This window comes from Nanorana parkeri, unplaced genomic scaffold (assembly GCF_000935625.1).
Source record: "Nanorana parkeri isolate BGI_ZX_2015 unplaced genomic scaffold, ASM93562v1 scaffold1836, whole genome shotgun sequence".
In the NCBI taxonomy this organism is placed as follows: Eukaryota; Metazoa; Chordata; class Amphibia; order Anura; family Dicroglossidae; genus Nanorana; species Nanorana parkeri.
The window spans coordinates 177,727-198,899 of record NW_017308104.1 but is presented as its reverse complement, the minus strand read 5'-3'; the positions used below and the strand labels follow the sequence as shown (position 1 = coordinate 198,899).

Below are 21,173 nucleotides of genomic sequence, written 5' to 3'. Positions count from 1 at the left end.
CAAACCTGTATGTTACAAAAAAAAGGCAAAGCATCACTTAAAAGCCTATCCCCCATGTTCCTTGCCACATTGTTCACATGCAGTAGTGAGGTACTTGGTGCTGTCTACTATGCGATTATTTCCCCTTTCTCTCAATCATCAAGCCTAAGAGCTGTCACACTGTGGCATGGAAGCTTTCTTCTGCAATTAAAGATACTGGGAGGATTTTGTTTGGAATATTCCTTTGTCAAAAGTAATGTCTCAGAACTTTTGAAGCCTTTAAAAGCTTGTTTACTCCTAACACTGCTCAATTACACGTGCTTCACCTTGTTATGCTTCTATATTTAAAGCAGAACTCCAGTCAAAGAATGCAAGATAAAAACAAATGGCACTTTAAATGATAAAATAACAAAACCAGTGTTTGTTGCAATATTCAGCCCTAATCCAGAGATTTTCCCCCACAGTACTTTTTTTTTTAGTGCTAGATGTCCATCAGAAGTCTGTTGGGCTGCATAATTTAACCCGCTCCCTTTGAGCCCCAGTCATTCTGAACATGACTCAGCTTGTGAAAGTAAAAGCAGCACAGTAATGAGCTCATCTGTCACTTTGCTCTCTCCTCCTATCAGGATGATAGGATTAACTCCTTGCACTGTTACTTCCTCTTACACTCCAGTTCTGGTACCTGCATTAATGTGTGTCTTTTCTATCTGCCTAGAGTTTAGCTTTAAGCAACATATTTTTGCAGTAGTTACAGGGAGGCTGTGGGCTCTATGTTATTTGCACATACGTCTAACAGATCAGATGTTTAAGATATTTTATTTACATACACTATGTTTGCAAAAATGATAACGTTTAGCTAACTGAGGCATCTGGAAAATTTCAATGAATTACCAATTATGACTGTATTTCCATGTCAACTTGTTACTGATTTAATGCTCAGACGGTTATTTCTGGAGCTGGAAATCCTGCATTATACTTGCCCACACACAGATTTATGTTAGGTAAAAGCACTGATTGTCAGATTTTATGGTGCACTGCAAAATCTATGACATAAAAGACACATTATTTGAATGCATAGTAGGAAATGCAGCTAAGCCAATGCACACTGTACTGTGTACGTTTATTTAATGTACACTACTATATATATTTTTTTAGCAACCCCAGGTTTAAAAGGAAACGAGCAATTAGCAAACATTTTGAGTTATTATTGTAGTGTTCACCTACAAAATATTTTATTGGGACTTTCACATGTTCAAATGCTTACTGTTCTAAATTTTTATTACTGAACTCAGAGATTTCTAACTTACCATTTTTAGGCAGGTTATTGTAAGCTACTACAATTACTTTGCCTATCTGCTTAACAACTCCTAAGACAAATACCAGGGAGGGCATTCTTTTCAATAAAGCCCATTACCGAAAAAGCAGGGAACCTTTGCTTAGCAAAGCAAAGTAAATGTTCACTTACAGAGTTATTCAAAAAAGGGTGAAGAGTTTGGGGAAGACAGGAGAAGTGAACAATCTAGGACAACATAGCTGAACTGGAAAGTGAGCTGAATTGGAGAATTTTTCCAAAACATCAATTTTGGCCTAGATTGCTCACTTCTCCTGCCTTCTCCAAACTCGTCTCCCTTTTGTGAATAGCCCTGTAAGTTTAGTTAATAAGATGAAGTTATAGTCACTTGGAATACCCAATCAAGCGCACAAGAAATAAATAGAAATATTGATAATTTTTGCTTCCACATAATTGGACAATTGAAGTTAATACAATCTAACCTTACTCAATAGGGTAAGTGAATAATTATTTTTCAAAATTACCATTCACTATTCCTTTTAAATAAATCAACCCTTTGAATAAATGAACCCCATAGACTTCAATGTGAAAAGTATAAAAGCATAGAAATTGCGTTCTGTTTACCAAATAAGTGGATTGTTCACTTAGCAATGTGACTGATAGTAAATAAAGCATACCAGTGTTGATTTTGGAAACCCAATCATAGTTATTTAGTTACATAGTAGATAAGGTTGAAGAAAGACACAGGTCCATCTAAATTCCACCACTGTGTATGTACGTTTTATAAAACGGATCCAGAGGAAGGCAAAAAAGAGAAGCATAGGCCAATCTGCATCATGTGTGAGGGAAATAAAAGAACACAAGATTGGTGGTTTGAAATAAACACAGCTTCCTCTTATTTGCTCTGCCTAGTGATCGTTGACTTTGCAAAGTTTACATTCAGTTTGCTAAGTGAAAAGTTTCTATTCGTTCAGTAAACCAACCCCAATGCATAGTACTGAACAGCAGCAAGAAGAGTCTGAGGGTGTACTAAGCAAATATGGCTGCCCCATGTACATATATAATTGCAAACTATACAAATCAAAAAGGTTTGAAAAAATGATAATAAAAGATGTATATGTATATCTTAAAAATGCTGAAAAGTCTATAATTCTACTTAAAGCATTACAAGTCATTATCCATATATTCTCGCTATAGTACTTGCTTCTTTTCACCTCTGTGATCTAGTCTAAATGAATCATCATCTCTCGACATGGTGGCAGTTTTTATTTTCTGTCATGCCAGCCTGAGATATAATTCGGCATTACATTAAATAAATCAAATAGCAGAAAAGAAGAAAGCAGAGTAAGACTTCACTTTTTCTTTGTCACTTTTGCTACTGCAATGGCTTTTTGGAAAGTCTGCTACTGTAAATAGAGGCTGACAGGTAGTAATTATTCAGATTTAATTCAACAAGAATGTCTACAATGAGGTGTCAGTTGCAGGTCATTAATGCTGACAAAAGCTGGAGTAGGCTCTAACAGCTGTCCTCTTCCCGGGTGGGCTGACCCCACCTGCTACCGTCCTGTCTCGCAGGAAGTATGACTGGACACAGCATCGTGCTCATGCAGGTGGTACAGTCTCCATGAATACTAATAACTGTTCTTATGAGCGATCTAAGCAATCATCCTTTATGTCTTGAGACTACATAACGGGCATGGAAAAAGTCACCAGTGAAAGCTTCACAAATGTTTGTTAAAACCTCTAGCAGGAGATCATTAGTGAGCCAAAACGGCAAAATAATATGTGCAAATTTGTTAGTGGTTTGTATGTTTGGAAAATTAAATTAGGACAGACACGATAATTAATAGAGATTTTTTTATTATTATTCTGTAATATGTAAGGTTTAGTTACCTAGTTAATTACTCAGTTCTCAGAATAACTTTTCTATTTTTATTTTACCTTTTTTATTTCTTTGTACTTATACCTGTACAGAGACTTCTGATTTTAAAATGTAGTAGGTATCTGCTAATGTGATGAGAGCTATATATAATATATATATATATATAAACAATCACACATTTTTCTTTGATCACACCCACAAAATTTTTGCAGTCAGCTTTTTTAACCTTCATTAGTTTGTGTTTACATCATGCCCACAGAGACGTCAGAAGCCATCACTGCTTTCATTCTCTATCACTCTTTTCTCTGCAGACACTGTAACCCTTGGAATCCTGCTGCCCAGCACTTCTATCCCTTAATTACTGCCTCTGTCACTCTGTTATGGGCCTTCTGCTACGATATGGGAAGACATCAACATTTAGTGCAACTGCATCACATACTATTATGTCCATGTTTGTTCTGAGATCTAAAGCATGATATTTAAAAAAAAACAAAAAACTACAGACTTTACCTTACATCCTCATCTTAGATTCTCACTTTTTAATGTTCCTAATAAACGGCTTATAAGATTTATATGGTTATTTCCAGAAGAAGAAAAGGAAAACAATAAATCTAACAGGGTGACAGTTCACAAAATAGAAGAATGATATTTGGGCTGAAGCACTGAAATTGCTCTAAATTAACCCAGCTATAAGCAGGATTTATATGCTTTTGCTGGTTCTGAGAAGGAAGGAAACACAAAAGTACCTAAAAAAGGAATCTTGACATGCCTTTTTTTTCATTTACTTGTTATTAATTTTTTGAAAATATGTTCTAGAGAAATAAGCCTAAATGCTTAAATAATGGCATGCATATTGAGGGTAAGAATGAGTATTTATTCCTAATTTATAAATATTTGCGACATAAGAAAAGGGAGTCTTTTTGAGTAAACTGTATGCTTGATATGCATTTCATTCTACTCAAAGCCACAAATAACAAAAAGTGCTCACAATTTCTTTTCATATTCACATTGCTAAAACTGGTTTGTGGTGGGCATCAACCATTTAAGTTATATTTGAAAACACAGTTTTTACACAAAAATAAATAACACAACTAAACAAACTCTCATACAAAGGCTGCAAATAAACGCAAACTAACATATAACCTGACCATAAGATGGAATTATATTATAAATTAATTTGCGTAATAAGATACATAAATATACATTATTAATTTTATTGCATTTAGGCTACAATGTCTAAAGGCAAATTCACTGTAGATAATTAAAAACAATTAGCACACCATTTATTGTTATATATAACAGGAACATTAATAGCTAGTACAGCATTCTTTTTTATGAAGCATTTGTTGTTAAAAAATAACTGTTACGAGTTTGTTTATGATATTTAAAATGGTAAAACATGCCTTTCCTGGGTGAAAATGTAGAGGATTGTTCATTCAGGGTTATGCAGCATAAATTAGCTACTCAATATGCCCTAGAGCTTATTTATTATAATGAGTCATCAATTATCTTTATGAGCTGGAGAGTGTCTTTTTGGATTAAAAAAAGGTTCCACTGTGAGGGCTCAAATACACATGAGATTTTAATCGCTTGTGAGCATTAGATTTAACTCTTTGTCCACAATTGCTTCTACTGACAAAATTTTATGGCAACTAATGAATCCCTATGGTTGGCCATTCATATTTTAGGTGTAGTTGAGCCCTAAGAAATCAAAAAGCCGTAGGTACATGAAAAAAAGTATATGTAGGCCAGGGCTACATAGGAAAAGCTAAACTCTACAGAGTGATTTAACCAATGATTGGCAGCCACCACTGCAGAATGCTACATTTATTGTGCTAATAACTAAATGATTATCTCCTTGTTTTTAATTATATGGCATAACACATGTTTACCATTTAACTGTATTGGTTGTTAAGTTAGTATGCTGTTATCAGCTCCAATACCATCTCTTGTTTTGAAAATTAAGAGGGGGAAAAAAACTGATTCTTTGACTAGTACTCCAATCTGTATAGGTGTACTCATAAGAAAAACATTTTGCTGATGTTATCATTTTTAACAATTCTCCAAATGTAATTTGCATGTTGTACCTACCTATATGGTCTATGCCTATTACAGTCCATAATAGACCCCCACACAAATATTACACTGGTGTTTTATTGTTTTTTTTAAAATTACAATACAGTCTGTGCTACAACCCCGAGATCTTGCCCTGAAACTGGCAGATTCACTAAAATATTTACTACACACTCCTAGGCAGGTAAGAATAGTAATTCTTTATGTAACTTTATCAAAACAAAACAAGGTGTATTGTTTCTACAGTGGGAACTAAGGAGATGATTTTTCTACTGGTTTGTTCATTCAGTCAATATCAACACAGCAGGGATGTGCGGTCAGGGGAGGCAGAGCCTCAACTAGTATTATGGAAGAAAAAGCTGTCAGCTACAAGTCTGAAGCTGACAGCTTTTTCTCCATTAAGATCGTCTTGTTACAGGTTACACAGCAGGGAAAGCCTCCCCACTGTGTAACCTGTCATGGATGGAGAGCTGCCTGTTAATTACAGGCGTCGCTGCATCCAGCTTTTGACAGGTAGTTAGGTTACACAGCAGCGGGCTTCCCCACTGCCTATGTAACCTAACTTGGTGAGGCAAGAGGTGTCACAGCCTCTACTCTGTGTTAGAGGCGTGAACTCTGTGGATGGCTTGGACCAATGGCAAAGCGCCATTGGTCAAAGCTGTCCAATCAAAGCGGTGAAAAAAAAAACAGTGAGGACATCGATCTTGATGCCTCACCAGTGACCAGCAAGCGAGGGACAGGGAGGCTGCTCCCTGTCTACTCCCTTCCTCCCCACACAGCTTGGTTACCTAGCTGGGGTGGGACTTCAACAAGATGAGGGGCGGAGCTGGGACGGGACAGAGCTTAGGTGGGCTGGGGGATGCCTCACCCAGCACAGAAGGCACAGCACGTCACTGCAACACAGGTGTCCTATCTTCCAACAATACCATCTAACGGTGGTCAGGAACAGAGCCAGGAGTCTGACCCCTGCTTGAAAGTGGACTTATTCTAAGTAAAGGTAACCCACCATCCTGGATTTATGAAAGTGAAGGTTCAGTTATCCTTCAAAGCAGAGCTATTGTATGGAAAATTATAATGGCCCCTTTAAATAAAAAAAGTTGAACTGTCAGGAAAAAATATATAAACTATCAGTCAGCTCTATTGTTCAATATATTTTTTAAAGTGCATCCAAAGCAACTCTTTTATATTAGTTTTCGATAGAAGAGGAAATGGTTAAAACTCCTGTTATTTTCATAATGTCTGTTTGTCTTCTTGGGGAGATTTCTCTTCATATTCCCTCCCAGAGAGTGTTAGGAAATCTCTCCAAAGTCAGAGAAAATCCCTAGATAGTAGTCACAAAAACATGTGTCCTGATTGGAAAATTATATGGCATAACACATGTTTACCATTTAACCGTATTGGTTGTTAAGTTAGTCTGCTGTTAGTATGCTTCCCTCTATTCTCGTTCTGGAACTCTCTTGTCTTTCTGTCCTGGTGACAATAGTAAGCGAGATAAATAAAAATGGTGAATCTCCACAGCACTGAGCACAGGCAGAAAAAAGCTTTAGCCCTTCTGTATCCAAAACCTAAAAAAGTTGTGTATTTAGATATATTTAATGCAGTCTATATTCATGTAACGTTTGCCATAGGTCACATGGTCTGTATTATTCTCTCTGATGTTAACATACCTAGCTACTCATGAGCAGTTAGTTCTTGCTAGATTGTGAGGTTTGCAAGAAAGTCATTTTATCGGAGCAACACATAGTCAATGGCTCAAGCATTTCATTATGTTAATGTGCAAACCATCCTTTGCCCACCACTGCATTTATGCTACTATGGCAGCATGACATTAAAGTGATATTAAAGTCAAAAGAATTTTAAGCTATTTCAAATGCTGATGTAATCACTTACAATAGATGCTGCTCCTTCATGTTTAAAAGTTTTAGTTTCCTGCAAAATCAGCTGATCCCCTGAGCACTGGTCCTGACTTCCTGTTTTAGGAGAACTGCAGGTTCCCCTCTGCTGATTGACAGCAGCAGTGGGCGGGTGCAATAGGTAGTTTGCTATTGGCTATTACAAATTGAAATAGCCAATAGGAATCTAGCTATGTTTTCCTATGCTAAACCGAGCAGGGAAAGGTTTACTCTGCTCGATCGAGCAGAGTGAACCTTTCTGTAAGCGAGTGTTTTTCTCTCCCGGGCGGCTGGGAGCCTATTAGACTCCCAGAGCGTCCGGTGAGGAATGACAGATGCGTTCCTGGTTACCAGGTAACCAGGATTACCATCTAACATTACACACTGCGAACACGGAGAGGCCGCTCTCAATGTGTAATGACAGCGTCCCTGGTTAGCTGGTAACCAGGGACGCTGATCTCTCTGCAAGTGGCCGGAGCCAGCCGTGAGATGATGGCTGGCTCCGCCCAGCTGTCAGAACCAGGCTGTTGGCCGGCCAATGGCCTGCCATTCGGCCAGCTTCGGCTTTCAGCGCGGCTCAGTCGAGCCGAGACATATGCCTTCGGCTCGACTGAGCCGCTTGGCCAACTTCGGGAGCTGTACATAGTGAATAGCCCGTAAAGCAGCCCTTCGGTTCGACTGAACCGAAGGGGTCCAGGGGCCGAAGCTAGCCGAAGGATCAGCTGTAGCTACAGCTAGATCCTTCGGCAGCTTTGTGAATAAACCCCATAGACATGGCAAATCAAGCTACTTCCCTTCCCACTGGCCCCATATGCTCCCTCCTCCAAGCTAGTAGATGAATAGTTGCTAAAGTCTGCGTTTTCCTTTGTGATCTTGTACAGGACAGGAAGCTCAGGGAAGCTGACCAGGGACACTGATCTCCAGACAGCAAACTCTCCCGGGCGCTCCGGGAGTCTCCCGCTCCCGGCCGCCAAGGAGAGAAACACTGCTTTTGTGTCAGTAATCACTTGAAAAGCATGGATTAATTTAATAACTATGCATTACCTCACATTAACTATGTCATACATAATGTGAATATAAAGGCTTGATATGGATCCAACCCTTATTATATTTCTCCTTTTATTTTCTTATTTCGAGTGTAGATAAATAAATAAATAAATGTGTTTGTTATTGCAGAAAAGGTACCTTGGTTCAGTAGTTATGCTAAAATGAGCAGCTGTACTTTGTACCTTTTAGTTGCATGCATCAGCCTACGGTGGAGATTGATGACACTTTTAAGATTTTATACAGTTCTGAAAGCCTATTGTTATGCAACATTTGCTCTCGAAAGCATAAGTTCTTTTTCTTCACTTTTAGTCTACTTTGCACTTTTAGAAACGTAATACAAATTCCTGGCAAATAGTTTGAAAATGTTAATTCAAGTTTCCCTTTTGCCACATTTAGAATTATATGTACTGGCAAAGTGATTGATAATGTTGGACTAGTTACAGCATAGTAGTTGCAGGCGAACTATATTTGACCTAAATCATGTTCTCCAAAATTGCAAAATCAAGTAATATCCTTATAACAACATTCACATGGGGTTCATAATATTAAAATTATCACCATATTTTCCCAAAATGTCAGAATATTAAATTTTTTAATGTGTGAAAAACAACTAAGAATAGAAATTCTTTTAAGCTTTTGTCCACAAATAAAGATCTTCATTTGTTTGCAACTTGATCCTTCAGAAAACAAAAGAAGTTTAAGGATATTTAGCCATTACGATTAACCTGAGATTTTTGCACCTCCATTTGCTGGGCTATGACTGTGTTATTTCCATATAAGCCATCCTCTCATAGTATCACAAGGACTGCCAATAAGCATTTTTCACTCTGAATGTGCTGAAGTTGGTATGTATCCCAAAACTCTGACAGTTGCCAACCTGGCTAATAAAATGCTCCAGTGATTTCATCAAGCACATATGATCACTGTCGATCTGCCAAGGGGAGCTGAGGTCACTTAATCAGAACACACTGGTGGCTATTAAAGTCTTTAAGCGACTGAAGTATACCCTATGCACTAATATAAATATTATTAGACAGCCTTAAATCTTACATAACCTATTTGGTGTTTTAATGCGTACCTTTTTAGAAGGTTCTTTTGTTCAACCAATAATGAAAATGAAAATGTTTCTTGCAATACCACTCTATAGCACTATAATCCCTTTCAATAAATATGCTGCAATCATTAAAAGATGGGTTTATAATCCACATATATTATTTACCCAGCTTTGTTTGTATTGATGTGTTTAAGGGGCTTTCAAGCAGAAACCTGGAAAAGCCTTTTAATGGCAGAAGTACAGTTTATGACAAAGCTCTAAACCCTCTTAGATCTTTCTGGCTAGTTAGCTGGAACAGGCTGGTCAACTTTCTTCAGCTGAAAAGAAAGGCAATATAGGTCCTGTTTGGATAACTCATTGATGTAGTTGTAACCACTGCTGGACAACATTTGTTTATAAATGTATTTTTCACTGGAATGCTAAGAACAGTCAAAACCAATGCTGAACATTTTATTTCTAACACCTATCTTTCTTTTTTAATAACAGCTCAACACATTACAGTGATATTAAAGCCAAATTGTTTTGGCTGGAGGATGTCGCGTTTTTTCTTTAAAAGTACTTCTTTCCTCGTTTTCTAGTGTGTCCCTGCCATGCTCTTCCCCCCGCCCCCTGCACGGGTGCCACCATCGTTCTAATAGAGGCACCAGTGCGCGCTCGTGTGCATCCATAGACACACACAGCCCTGTGGCAGGCCACTCCCCTACCCTCATTGATCGATGGCAGAAGGAGCCTATGACTCCTCTGCCATCAGTATCCTCCCCCGCAACCCGGAAGTTCGGGGTATGGAGAATCGCTTCAGGACTGGCGGCGGGGACGAGCGCAGTTGACAGGTAAGTGTGGGGGGGACTGGGGTAGAAAAAAGGTGCTGGGCTGTTTTTACCTTAATGCAGAGAATGCATTAAGATAAAAAACGCCAAGACCTTAATGCTACTTTAAGTCTTAAAGCTGAAGTCCAGGCAAAGAGCCAAGTATGCACATGAATTTACATGAATTTAGTATTCCTGTCCATTCAGTCCTGAGATGTACACAGCTCTGCCATATAACACAACCCTGTTTAGCAGGACAGAAGGCCTGCTTTTTCTCTGGTGCAATTCATTAACGCAAACAAGTCTTATCCTTTCCCAATTTGTGACTGTACAGTGAATGGAAAAACATCACTCTGATGGGCTCATCTATCTTTTACTTTGCTCTTTCCTCCTATCAACATTTCTTGCAGCACAACTGATTGGTTCATTGTGCTGCTTCTCCCTCCTGCACTTAGAACTCTGCAGAGCCCTTCTATCCTTCTTGTAGTGAATTGTATTGTAACTGTACTGTCTTCCTTTATATTGTAAAGCAGTGTGCAAAATATCGGCACTATACAAATCCTGTACAATAATAATATAAATAATACAGGGACTGCAAAAGGCTGATACCAAGTCAAATTCAGGTACTTACAATGTTGCATACAATGCTATACAATACAAAACTATACAATATTATAGTATACCGTACTATACTATACAATATTATACTACACTATACAGTGTACAATATTATACTACACTATACTATAACATACTATACGGTGCAATACTATACTACACAGTGCTGTAAAATTCTATACTATACAACAATATACTATATAAAACTATACTAATTATTGAAATAATGGGATCTTTGATGATGTATTTAATTAATACAGAACTGCATTAAGTTGTGTTTTTGTATCTTTTCAGTTGTAAAGAACTCCAGGTTTTAGAAAAATTAACACTTGCAAGGGGGATACCCCCACACTGCAAGGGTTTACTGCTCACTTTGGTCTAGGGATGAAAATATAGAAGATATACTCACCCGATCCTCAGTCCCATCTGGCTGCTAAACCACTGCAGCCTCTTTCCCCCGTGCTCTGGATATCTAAGCCCCGCTGATGAAATCACATCTAATACCGTCCATTCACCTTGGAAATAGCCACAGCCAGAGTGGGGGAGAAGAGAAGTGAGCAGTCACTGCCACAGGACCAAAGATCAGGTGAGTATAACTTTATTTGAGCCCCTAGAGAAAAAATGAGCAGTTAAACATTGCAGTGCAGGGGTAGCCCCACTGCAAGGGTTAACCTTTCTAAAACATGGAGTTCTTTAATATATACAGTATATGAAAGCTGTAGTTTCCAATCAGAAATGGTTACAGTTTTTAGTAAACGTTCAATGAATAAACTCTCCTAATTTTGAAATATAAAACAGTTATAATAATATCTATGCTGGAGATGGATTTGAAAATAATATATTTTCTAGTTGTTCCATCAACAAACTGAGTTTCTAAAGTAATGTTAAGTTACTATCAAGTAAGCTATTATTTCTAACCTAAAGGCTATTAATTCTTATCCCTGGGGCTGACAGTGATCCTAGGCATATGTTAGACTGACTCCAAGTCATTATTTTAAATGAAAGACTTGTTAATATAACATGATCGTTTCAGTGCTTATTTCATCTGAATTTTGGACAAACATTTAATTGAAACTACAACACTTGCTACATATGGCACATATAAGAGTGCCATATTCATTACCTATACATAATTATATTTGTTATGCAGTTTGAAAAGGGGAAATAAGTTTTCCTTTTTTTTCTGTAAATCATAAGAGCATCAGATGTGTGTGAATGACACCTAATTAGTACAATAGATTAAAATCTCTTGACAATCAAGATTAACAACACAAGTCAGTCTGCACCCCCCTGAGCCCTCTCCCGTGGGTGATGAAAACTATGGTTGTGAAACCTTAATCCTGTTATCCACAGCCATCTCCATCAGCAAAGCTTCCAGATTAACTCAGCAGACATTATCAAATTTACAACCAGCAGCTCGGACATCTGCCCTACTTTCCAGCAGTTAATGGAAAGGAGACTAATCTAGTTAAGAGCTGCTGGACTAGTTCATACATCTGGGCATGATAGACAGTTAATGCTGTCGTGTCTTTCTTGTAGGGAACTTGCTTAATTAAATTGTCATGTTCAGCCTGCCATTACTTGAGAATAACCAGCATGTCCAAAAATGGACTAATGAGCAAAAAGGCATTCCGGATAGTCACTTCATTGGACAAATTGTTATGATTTTGCATGGCCTGTCTGTGGGTTTGAATTGTTTAATTCCCAGTTGTTTTGACAGGTAATTTATTATAATACTTCAAAGTTATGGGAATATATGTGTGAACAGTTATCCTTATCTATGTCAACTTCTGTCATCGTCAGTAATCCAAGACAATAACAATTTTTACCATTGCAATGGTCATGAAAGATGACACAATGCATTGATGGTATACGTATCCCTTTAATTTTTTTATGCAATTCATTGCTTTCTTTTTATTCTAAGTGGCTGCGGTACTTTATATGACTTCTGTTATTATTAACACAAACTTGCATTATAATCTTTATTATCTAGTTAGGGTTCCTTTAATACGTCCGGTTGTTAAATGGCAGTAGACATGTCTACTTAATCTGTGTGTCAGGCAGGCAGGCAGACTCTTATTAGATTTACTTCTGCATTAGGCAGCTTGAATTAGAAATGGTTATACAATGAATACATACATTGACAGCTTCGGACATATTACAAACATACAGTATATCGTTGTACTTTGATATAAGAATATTACAGGCCAAGCAATGTTAAATAACAGGTTCAGAACAAGAATCATTACATTAGTAGTCCTACTGTCCAACGTTTCTAATGTTTCTACAGGACATGGTAGGTTCTATAAACAGACTGAGTGCTTATAAAACGATATGTGTTACATGCTGGTTTTAATGGATGTATGCATCAATAGTGTTTAGAAATAACATGCAACTTTTTTGCTTTTCTGTAAGTGTCTTACTCTAGAAATACGTTTTTTTTTACATTTACTTTGCACTATGAGATAATGAACCTTTCCCTTTTGTACTGTTCCTTATAGCTTCTTTCCCTTTCTTTGCCTTATTCTTTCTCTGTTCCTTCTTTTTTTTAGTTTTTGTCCTATTTTTTCCCTTTTCCCTTATTGGGAATTCATTTTGTACTTTTATACTCGCCCGGCCTTCTGGGGATTGTCCTCAAAGAGTCGGGCCCAGCGTAATGCAGGATTTACTTGATTATTCCCTCCGGATCCACCATTGGGTGCTACCTAGTGTTGGGATTTTGGTGGAGCTGTGAGGGCACTTAGCTGCAATATTGTTCTTAACTTCTTCCTTTTAATTTTACACTCATTGAAGATGTGGATGTCTTTTTCAAGTTATGTTGCTGGTAATACTTTTGACAATGGAGTGGTCGCTGCTAGATTAGCGGATTTATACCCTTATCCTGTGCTTGATCACTGTTTGTTAGAAAACTTAATAAAAGTTTGTGAAAGAGAAAATGACCCTAAACATTCCTAAAGTGTCAACAATAGGCGAATAAATCTTGGTGGTTATTGCAAGAATCCATTGTGTGGTGGATACTTTCCAAATATTGCTGGTGTGTACTGTACACCAACATGAGATATTTTAATACAAGTCACTGCCATTGAGAAATTACTAGTCTGTGTGAGTACAGGAGCTTAAAGCTGTTAGTAATTAGGAGGGCAAAAGTCACTGGGGTCGATTTAGTAACGCTGTGGAGAATGTTCACTTTGGAAAGTAAATATTCATTTTGCAAGTGAATTTTCACTTAGCTTAGTGAATGTGGAAAAATTCACTTTGCAAAGAATGCCCAATCATATGCAAGGGAAATTTAAAAAAAAACTGAATTTTCCTTTGCACATGATTGTATGATTTAAAGTCAGCAGAGCTTTGCCTGATTTACTAAACTAAGGAAAAAAATCACTTTATTAAGCAAACAGCCTATACTCCTGTAGTTATCAACTCCATTAAGTACTTATAATCTATGATGCCAGGCTTGAGGTTGCAGCTTAAACAAAAACAAACAGAGGAGAATTGAGGGGGAACTGAATACATGAAAACCTTGCTTGAAATTAAACTGTCACAAAAATTTAATGTTAAAGTATATCTGAAGGCAACACCTTTATTTATATAGAGCAATCCTCTTTTAGACAGTTACCATGGGAGCAAGCGTCCCCAATGGAAGATTTCCCCTCTATTCCTGTTCTGGTGGCAAATCAAAATTCTGGATTGCCACTCACTTTCATTCCTGGTATCACTGGTGATCAAAACAATTAGAGGGCTTGAATCTCGCTAATGGGCACACAGACAGTGATAACAACATGACAGTGTTTCCAACCCCTCACAACTATCCAAATGTAAAAAAAAAACCTTTACTTATACTTTAAATTTAAAGATGAAATAGAAAACCACTTTCACAGAAGTAAGCTAGGACATTTACCCCTTATCAATATGCTTAATCTTTAGCATTTATGTATGATTTAAGTTCTTTGTGACTTCTAATGTAACAAAGAAACATAGGTGAGGTTGAATAAAGACCTAGGTCCATCCAGTTCAACCTATGTGTGTGTGTTTGTATTTATGTGTATTTAACACCCATAGCCTTGTATATTTAGTGAGTGAAAAACTAATCTAGAATTTTCTTGAACTTTTCTACGTTATCCACAGATACCACTGCTTGTGGAAGGGAATTCCACATTTTTACTACTCGCACAGTGAAAAACCCCTTGCGGGTTCTAAGATTGAACCTCCTCTCTTCCAACCTCTTCTCAGTACTATTCTTGGTGAAAACAACTTGTTATGAATATTGTTGTCCCCATGGATGATTTTGAAGACTGCAATAAGGTCCCCTCGTAATTGCCTCCTTTCTAAGGAGAATAGGTTTAATTGTTGGAGGTGGTCTACATAGATCAGGACTTCTATCCCTTTATTTTGAGGCCCTTCTTTGAACTCTCTCAAGCTCGAGGACATCCTTCCTGAGAATTGGCGACCAAAATTGCACCGTATACAATATCATTGTATTTAAAATGAATAATGCATAGCTCACTGTATATTACACAAGTATACATGCTTGATGATTGTATAGTGGCAGGGAAGAAATGTAATGGTCTAAATGGTCCTTATGCCAAAACTGTATTTCTGCCAAATATTTATTGACCCAATGAGGCTTATGTACGAAAAATTGTCTAAAAGGAATTTTTTTTGTTGCACATAGCAACTATTTGCCTTCCGATGGATTGACAGTTGACAGTTGACAATCCTTTGTCAAGAACTGATTTGTACTTTGATTTTATCTTAATTATAGAGATAAGAGAATAAGTTCATATGAACCATAGCGGACTTTACTCCAACGGCATTGATTATTAAAATTCCAATATTTTATTAAATACATAACATTACATTAAACATAATATTTTGTAAAAAACAATAACACTAATACCGGCAAGAGCAGCAAACACCTCAACATGTTTCGTGTTGAGGGGTTTGCTGCTCTCGCCAGTAGGCCATTTTTTGCTTTTTGAATGTAAAAATTAAATGTATATAACTTTATGGATATACAATAAATTACCAATAGGTAGGTGGGAGCATCTCTTGAACTATTTCTTATGTTATTGTTTTTAGAAAAAAATGATGTTTGATGTAATGTTATGGATTTAATAAAATATTGGAATTTTAATTAATCAATGTCGTTGAAGTACCATTAAAGTGCGCTATGGTCCGTACGAGCTGATTCTCTTTTCTCTAAATTTAATATGTAATTTGGATGTGATACTTTTTTATAAGGCAATTCAGTTACCTATGGTTTTATCTGTCAAATTGATCATTTAATAATTGACGCATTGATAAATTGACAATTCTGGAACAAGTGACAAGTGGTATGCCACTATTGTGTCACACCAATGGTTTTTATTTTATTATGAGCTGTAGGAATCCAAATGTATGTATTTTGAGACCATATTTGTGGATGTGCACCACTGTTCCATATTGGTACTTTTCCCTGGTCATTGATCAAACTTTTCTTCAAAACTATTTTATCCCTGTACAGTATAATTTAACAGCTAGATTATTACCCTGCAGTTTTCAGTGTTTGCAAACCATAATTTTTAAAAGTACATCAGGCATTCTGTCAAGCTCAAGAGATACTAAGAGCATCACAATTGTGTGCTGTTACAAATCATTGTGTGCTTGGCCCGTCCGATCGCTACAGTACCCAGAAATACTGACCTTGTTCTCTCTGGCAGCATAATGATGTATCTAGCCAGTGATAGCATCTGGGAAACAATTTTGGATCCAATGTCTGCCTACACAGATCAAGTACTGCTTAAAATGTACTTCCCCTACAACAGTCCTTTGGCATACTGTATAAGCACAGGGAATCAGACATATATTAAGTGTCTTTACATCACTTCCTTAATACCAATGCATCAAAGTAGACTTTTTGTATTGAATAAGAAGGGTTTAAGACTTTGCACTGTTATACATTTGACCCACTTTGTATAATATAGCAAAAGCACTGTCTGTACTATTCATATGATGTGTGCATGAAAGGAGGTGAGGTTTGATTGTGCAAACTCAATCCCTAGGAAACAGAATTTTCTCATGACACCACTGACTGAGTAATCCTGTACATATTTTTCTAGGGTGTCGAACTTCATTGGCTTTCCTAATAACTACATGCTGCATCAATATATTCCAAGAGCTGAAGAAAATGGAACTGTATGAAGAATTTTCAGTTTATCTATAAGTAATCTGCAGAGTCTGCTTTGTGACTACAACTTTAGAATAATTCTTATTCTTCTCAAACAAAATTGCTACAATGCTGTTGTAGCATAGAACAAAATAAATAATTTCTACATATTACTGTTTAGACACTGTGACTGGCATCAGCCAACAAAAGAAAAATTGCATTATTGATTTGAAAGGATACAATTGATTAGGTGACAGAAATACCTCACTACTGTACATTTTGTGGTGTTAGATGCTACTCACACCCCACAAGATAGCAGATATGTTGGATGTAATCTACACTGTCTTATACATAGGGTGTATTTTGAGCATTTACAACTCCTGAAGATAATGTATTACAGACACTGGAAAACAATGATAGTAACCTTATGTGTAGGTAATAGTATTGTTGGTCAAAACACCAGTGATTTTTTAACAATATGTGGCAAACTGTGAAACATAACTGATTTTTCTAAAATTGAATATATCACAATTGATGCATGGGTATTTAGGCAATGAATAGTTCATTGGAGTAATATAACCTGAAGGTGACTGTGACCTCAGATGCAAAATGGCTCTACAGAGACTTTAATCATGACAGGCTTCTTGAATTACTTTCTTACTTTTTTATAGTCGGTTCTGTCTCAATCACTTTTTTTCATAAGCAAAAGTTCCTAGTATTGCATCATTTATAAATTACCTTGTTAGTGCACATAACAAAACACTGCTTTGAAAACAATACCAACTCCTGCGGCGGACCCCAGCCTGTTTGATGGAAACCCATCAAAAGAGTTCATGGCTTAATGGAGGCTGTTTACGTGGGGACTTCGATCTGTACCTGCTGTCCCCTGTCACTCCCTGGAAACTTGGCGGCAGATGTTGTTTCGTTAAGTTGCCTCTGAAGTGGCTTTCTGTCCTAGTCTCCTCACCACAACAGAGTCAAACTATATTAGATCTCTTTATTTGTGCCTCAGGCATGTTTGGGAGCACAGCTGTGTCCACCCCCTCTTTACCTTTGGTGTTTAAGCCCCCCAGGCAGCAAGTGTGAGACCAAAACTGTTCTGCCACTCTTAACTACATCTGCTGACAATCCAGCAGCCTCGCTGCAGGCTGGTGAAGACCCACGCCTCTGCTCTGAACAGATGTCAGAGGCAACCTGCTAGCTCGCACCTGTATCAGCTTCCATAACCTTGCGGTTTGCCAGCTTAAACATTTATGACTCTTAGGAATTCCATCCACAATCAAAGCCCTTTCCTGGTTTTTGACTTGACTGTGTGCGGCCTTCTCAAACATTGGGCCACACTCAAAACTAGCAGAGCGGAGGGAGAGAGTGTGAAAATGGAGGGGGGGTGAAAATGTGAAGCATCTCTTGCCTTTGATACAGACTAGTTAAGCTTAAATTAATACTGCAGCCCATTGATGATTGCTATAAATAAATAATACTCTGCCTATTGCACATTGTTACATATTTCTGACATATTTATCTAGCTTGACAACCTGTCTAATTTTTTCGTAAAAGCTAAAAGGAAAAAAGAAAACTGCAGGAAATTAGTTGTCATTATCAAATGAATTAGTGACAAGGCCTTTTTGGTCTAGAAAATCCTGACAAAAAAACAGGTTGCTTACAGTCTTTATGTGAGAAATGCTCCAAAGGCAATGATTTCATTTTTAAGTTTCATCCATCAGTGTTAAACTTATGAAAAACTCAAGGCATTTGAAATGTGTCCAGATAGCTTCTTTCTAGCTTCTGCCAAATCATGACAGATCCCACAGCCTCTCTTTCAAGTGTAGAGCACCCTGAGAATGCCACCTCTGTCCCTGCTGCTCTGACAGCATCAGAACAGCAGTCTGTAAAGTCTACAAAGAGCATGTTTTAGCTGAACAGAAAAAATAATAGTTTGGGCAGGGAGGGTTTTATCATTTTACAATGCATAGGTCTGTATCTATACACAATCATTAGTTATCTTCTTCAGTGTGTTACAGCTATGAACAGCAATACACACAATACAGATATCAAGTGTGTGTGTGTGCGTATATATATATATATATAAAACAACAATGTATTTACCTTATCCAGAGCTCCTTACCTGGTGACTTTGGTTGAACATAGGTGAAAATGGGTGGGTGGGGAGGGGGGGGGGGAGGGGGGGGGGGGGAGCTGTGCTATGTTTGATTGTAGTGAATAAGGACCAGGCTCACTCAGATTCCAAACCCCTGCCTTCCTCTCTGAATATGCTGCCCACCCCAGGTCTTAGCAGCTTCATGGGATATTAATGTGTCAGCTTCAAAGGGGTCAGCCAACTTCCTTTCCTATTTGAGTGAGGCACTGGCGATGTAGCCCTGGCCTCACAAATGCATCCTGGGAAGGCTTTATTAGCAGTGCCTTCCTGGGACATATCATCTGTAAACTGCAAAATGTTGTAGGATCTTAGAGAAAGACATTTTTCCCCCTGATCCAGTGTACCAAGAAGTAAAGGGAGATGGATTCATCTTTCCATAGTGAAAATTATCTATAAATATCTGTTTGTAGATTGCCATTTGTTGTCATTTTGTTGCATTTGTTGTCATTTTGTTGCATTTGTTGTCATTTTTAAGATAAAAGTGAAATTCCTATTCTAACTATAGCAGGAACATCTCACAGTTGGAGTGTCCAAGACATAAAAGAAGCCAGGAGAAAACTCAGCCGTCATGCTCCTGCTATAATTCAAATATCAGTTCTGGTTTAGTTTTTCAGAACAAATATTCACATAACATAAACAAATCTTGCATTCTGCAGGTTAGGTACAATATTATGTGAAATTATTGAATACCTCATCTCCTTGCTGAGGTCGCATCAAAGAAACACGATCATACTGCCTTCGTAACAGGGCCCAAAGTGCATCAAGTCGACCCTTTAAAATGGAATGAAGTACAAAATCATTTGCTTAATGTAATGAACAATGTGCAGTTGAAAACCAACATATCAAATAAGATGAAACACTGATACGCAACAAATGTGAAGGTAACATTTAACCCCTTCATGACTGAGCTTGTTTTTGGTTTCTGTTCGTAAATGACTGACACACTTTTGACATTTTTGCTGTGTGATTCTTCTTAGATACATTATGTGTCTATTACATTACATTATGTATCTATTGTTGAAAGTCAAAAGATTAAAAAAAAAAAAAGCCAGCTTGAGATATCTCTCGATCTATACGAGCTGTCAGAATGCCGGCAAAAGCCAGCATGTGTGTCCGCTCTGCTGTGACTCTCAGACACCCGATATTAAGGTATCGGGTGTCTGAAAAAGGTTAACCCTTTCAGTAATGGATCTCTAGATAGTTAGACATCCATTACTGAATGGTAACCGCTGATTCTCAGCGGTTAGCAGCCTTCTAGTGCAGCAAATAACTCGTCACGTACAGTGTACCTGACGAGTCATTTGGTCCCTTTGTGGCTGGACGTACAGTGTACGTCTCCCGTCACGAAGGGGTTAAAGGGTGAAGAGTTTGGAGAAGGCAGAAGAAGTGAACAATCTAGGACAACATAGCTGAACTGGAAAGTGAGCTGAAGTGGAGAATGTTTCCAAATCAGCTATGTTGTCCTAGATTGTTCACTTCTCCTGCCTTCTCCCAACTCTTCACCCTTCTGTGAATAACACTGTTAGTATGTATCACATTGTCAATCCCAAAAATCCTGTAGGCCCATATGAAACAAGATTCAGGCTTCACTAAGGGCCTTATATATCAAAGTATTATTTTATCAAATTGTGGTACTTATTCTCAGCCACCAACCAGCATGAAACCTGCTCTGAAAGTTTAACTTTGATTGATGGTTGTGAGGAAATACCTAAATTTGGATCATCAGTCTACTTTTGATTGACAGTGTTCAGTATTTCACAAAAAAAAAGGTCTGGATTTACACAAAAAAAAACAACCCGCAAAATTTCCTATGGATCAAATGACAGCTATACACAGAAAAAAAAACTACAACAGGAATTATGTATAACAGAAATGTGTGTTTTGAGTTCAATCAAATTATGTACACAGTAATAAATGTATGTTTGTAATATAAAACATTTATACAAAATTGTTAAAATGATATAAAGTATATTAACATGTTAATTCACATTTACAGGGCACATTTTGCTTTATATAATGTGTTTTATTTGTATTGCTTTGAATTGACAACAAAAATCAGACCTTGATAACCAATTGTTACATTGTATATAGCCGATGACACATGCAGACTATTTGCAAGTGTTATTTACACAGGACTGGATGTATTTTGACACCCACACCGGCTAAATGATAAAAAGCAAGTCCCAGCTGCCATTTTGATAGCTGGGAATGACAATAGTGTGGGGGGG

The 21,173-nt window shown here is 37.5% G+C and overlaps 1 protein-coding gene across 2 annotated transcripts in view; it reads right to left on the bottom strand.

Moving 5' to 3' along the window:
• ANTXR2 (anthrax toxin receptor 2) overlaps positions 1-21,173 on the bottom strand; it is a 175,852-nt gene that overhangs the window by 29,345 nt on the left and 125,334 nt on the right. For both annotated transcript variants that reach the window (XM_018571779.1, XM_018571780.1), the window contains one exon: positions 19,636-19,716. In XM_018571779.1, coding sequence (XP_018427281.1) covers positions 19,636-19,716 — 81 coding nt within the window. The remainder of the gene's footprint in view (positions 1-19,635; positions 19,717-21,173) is intronic.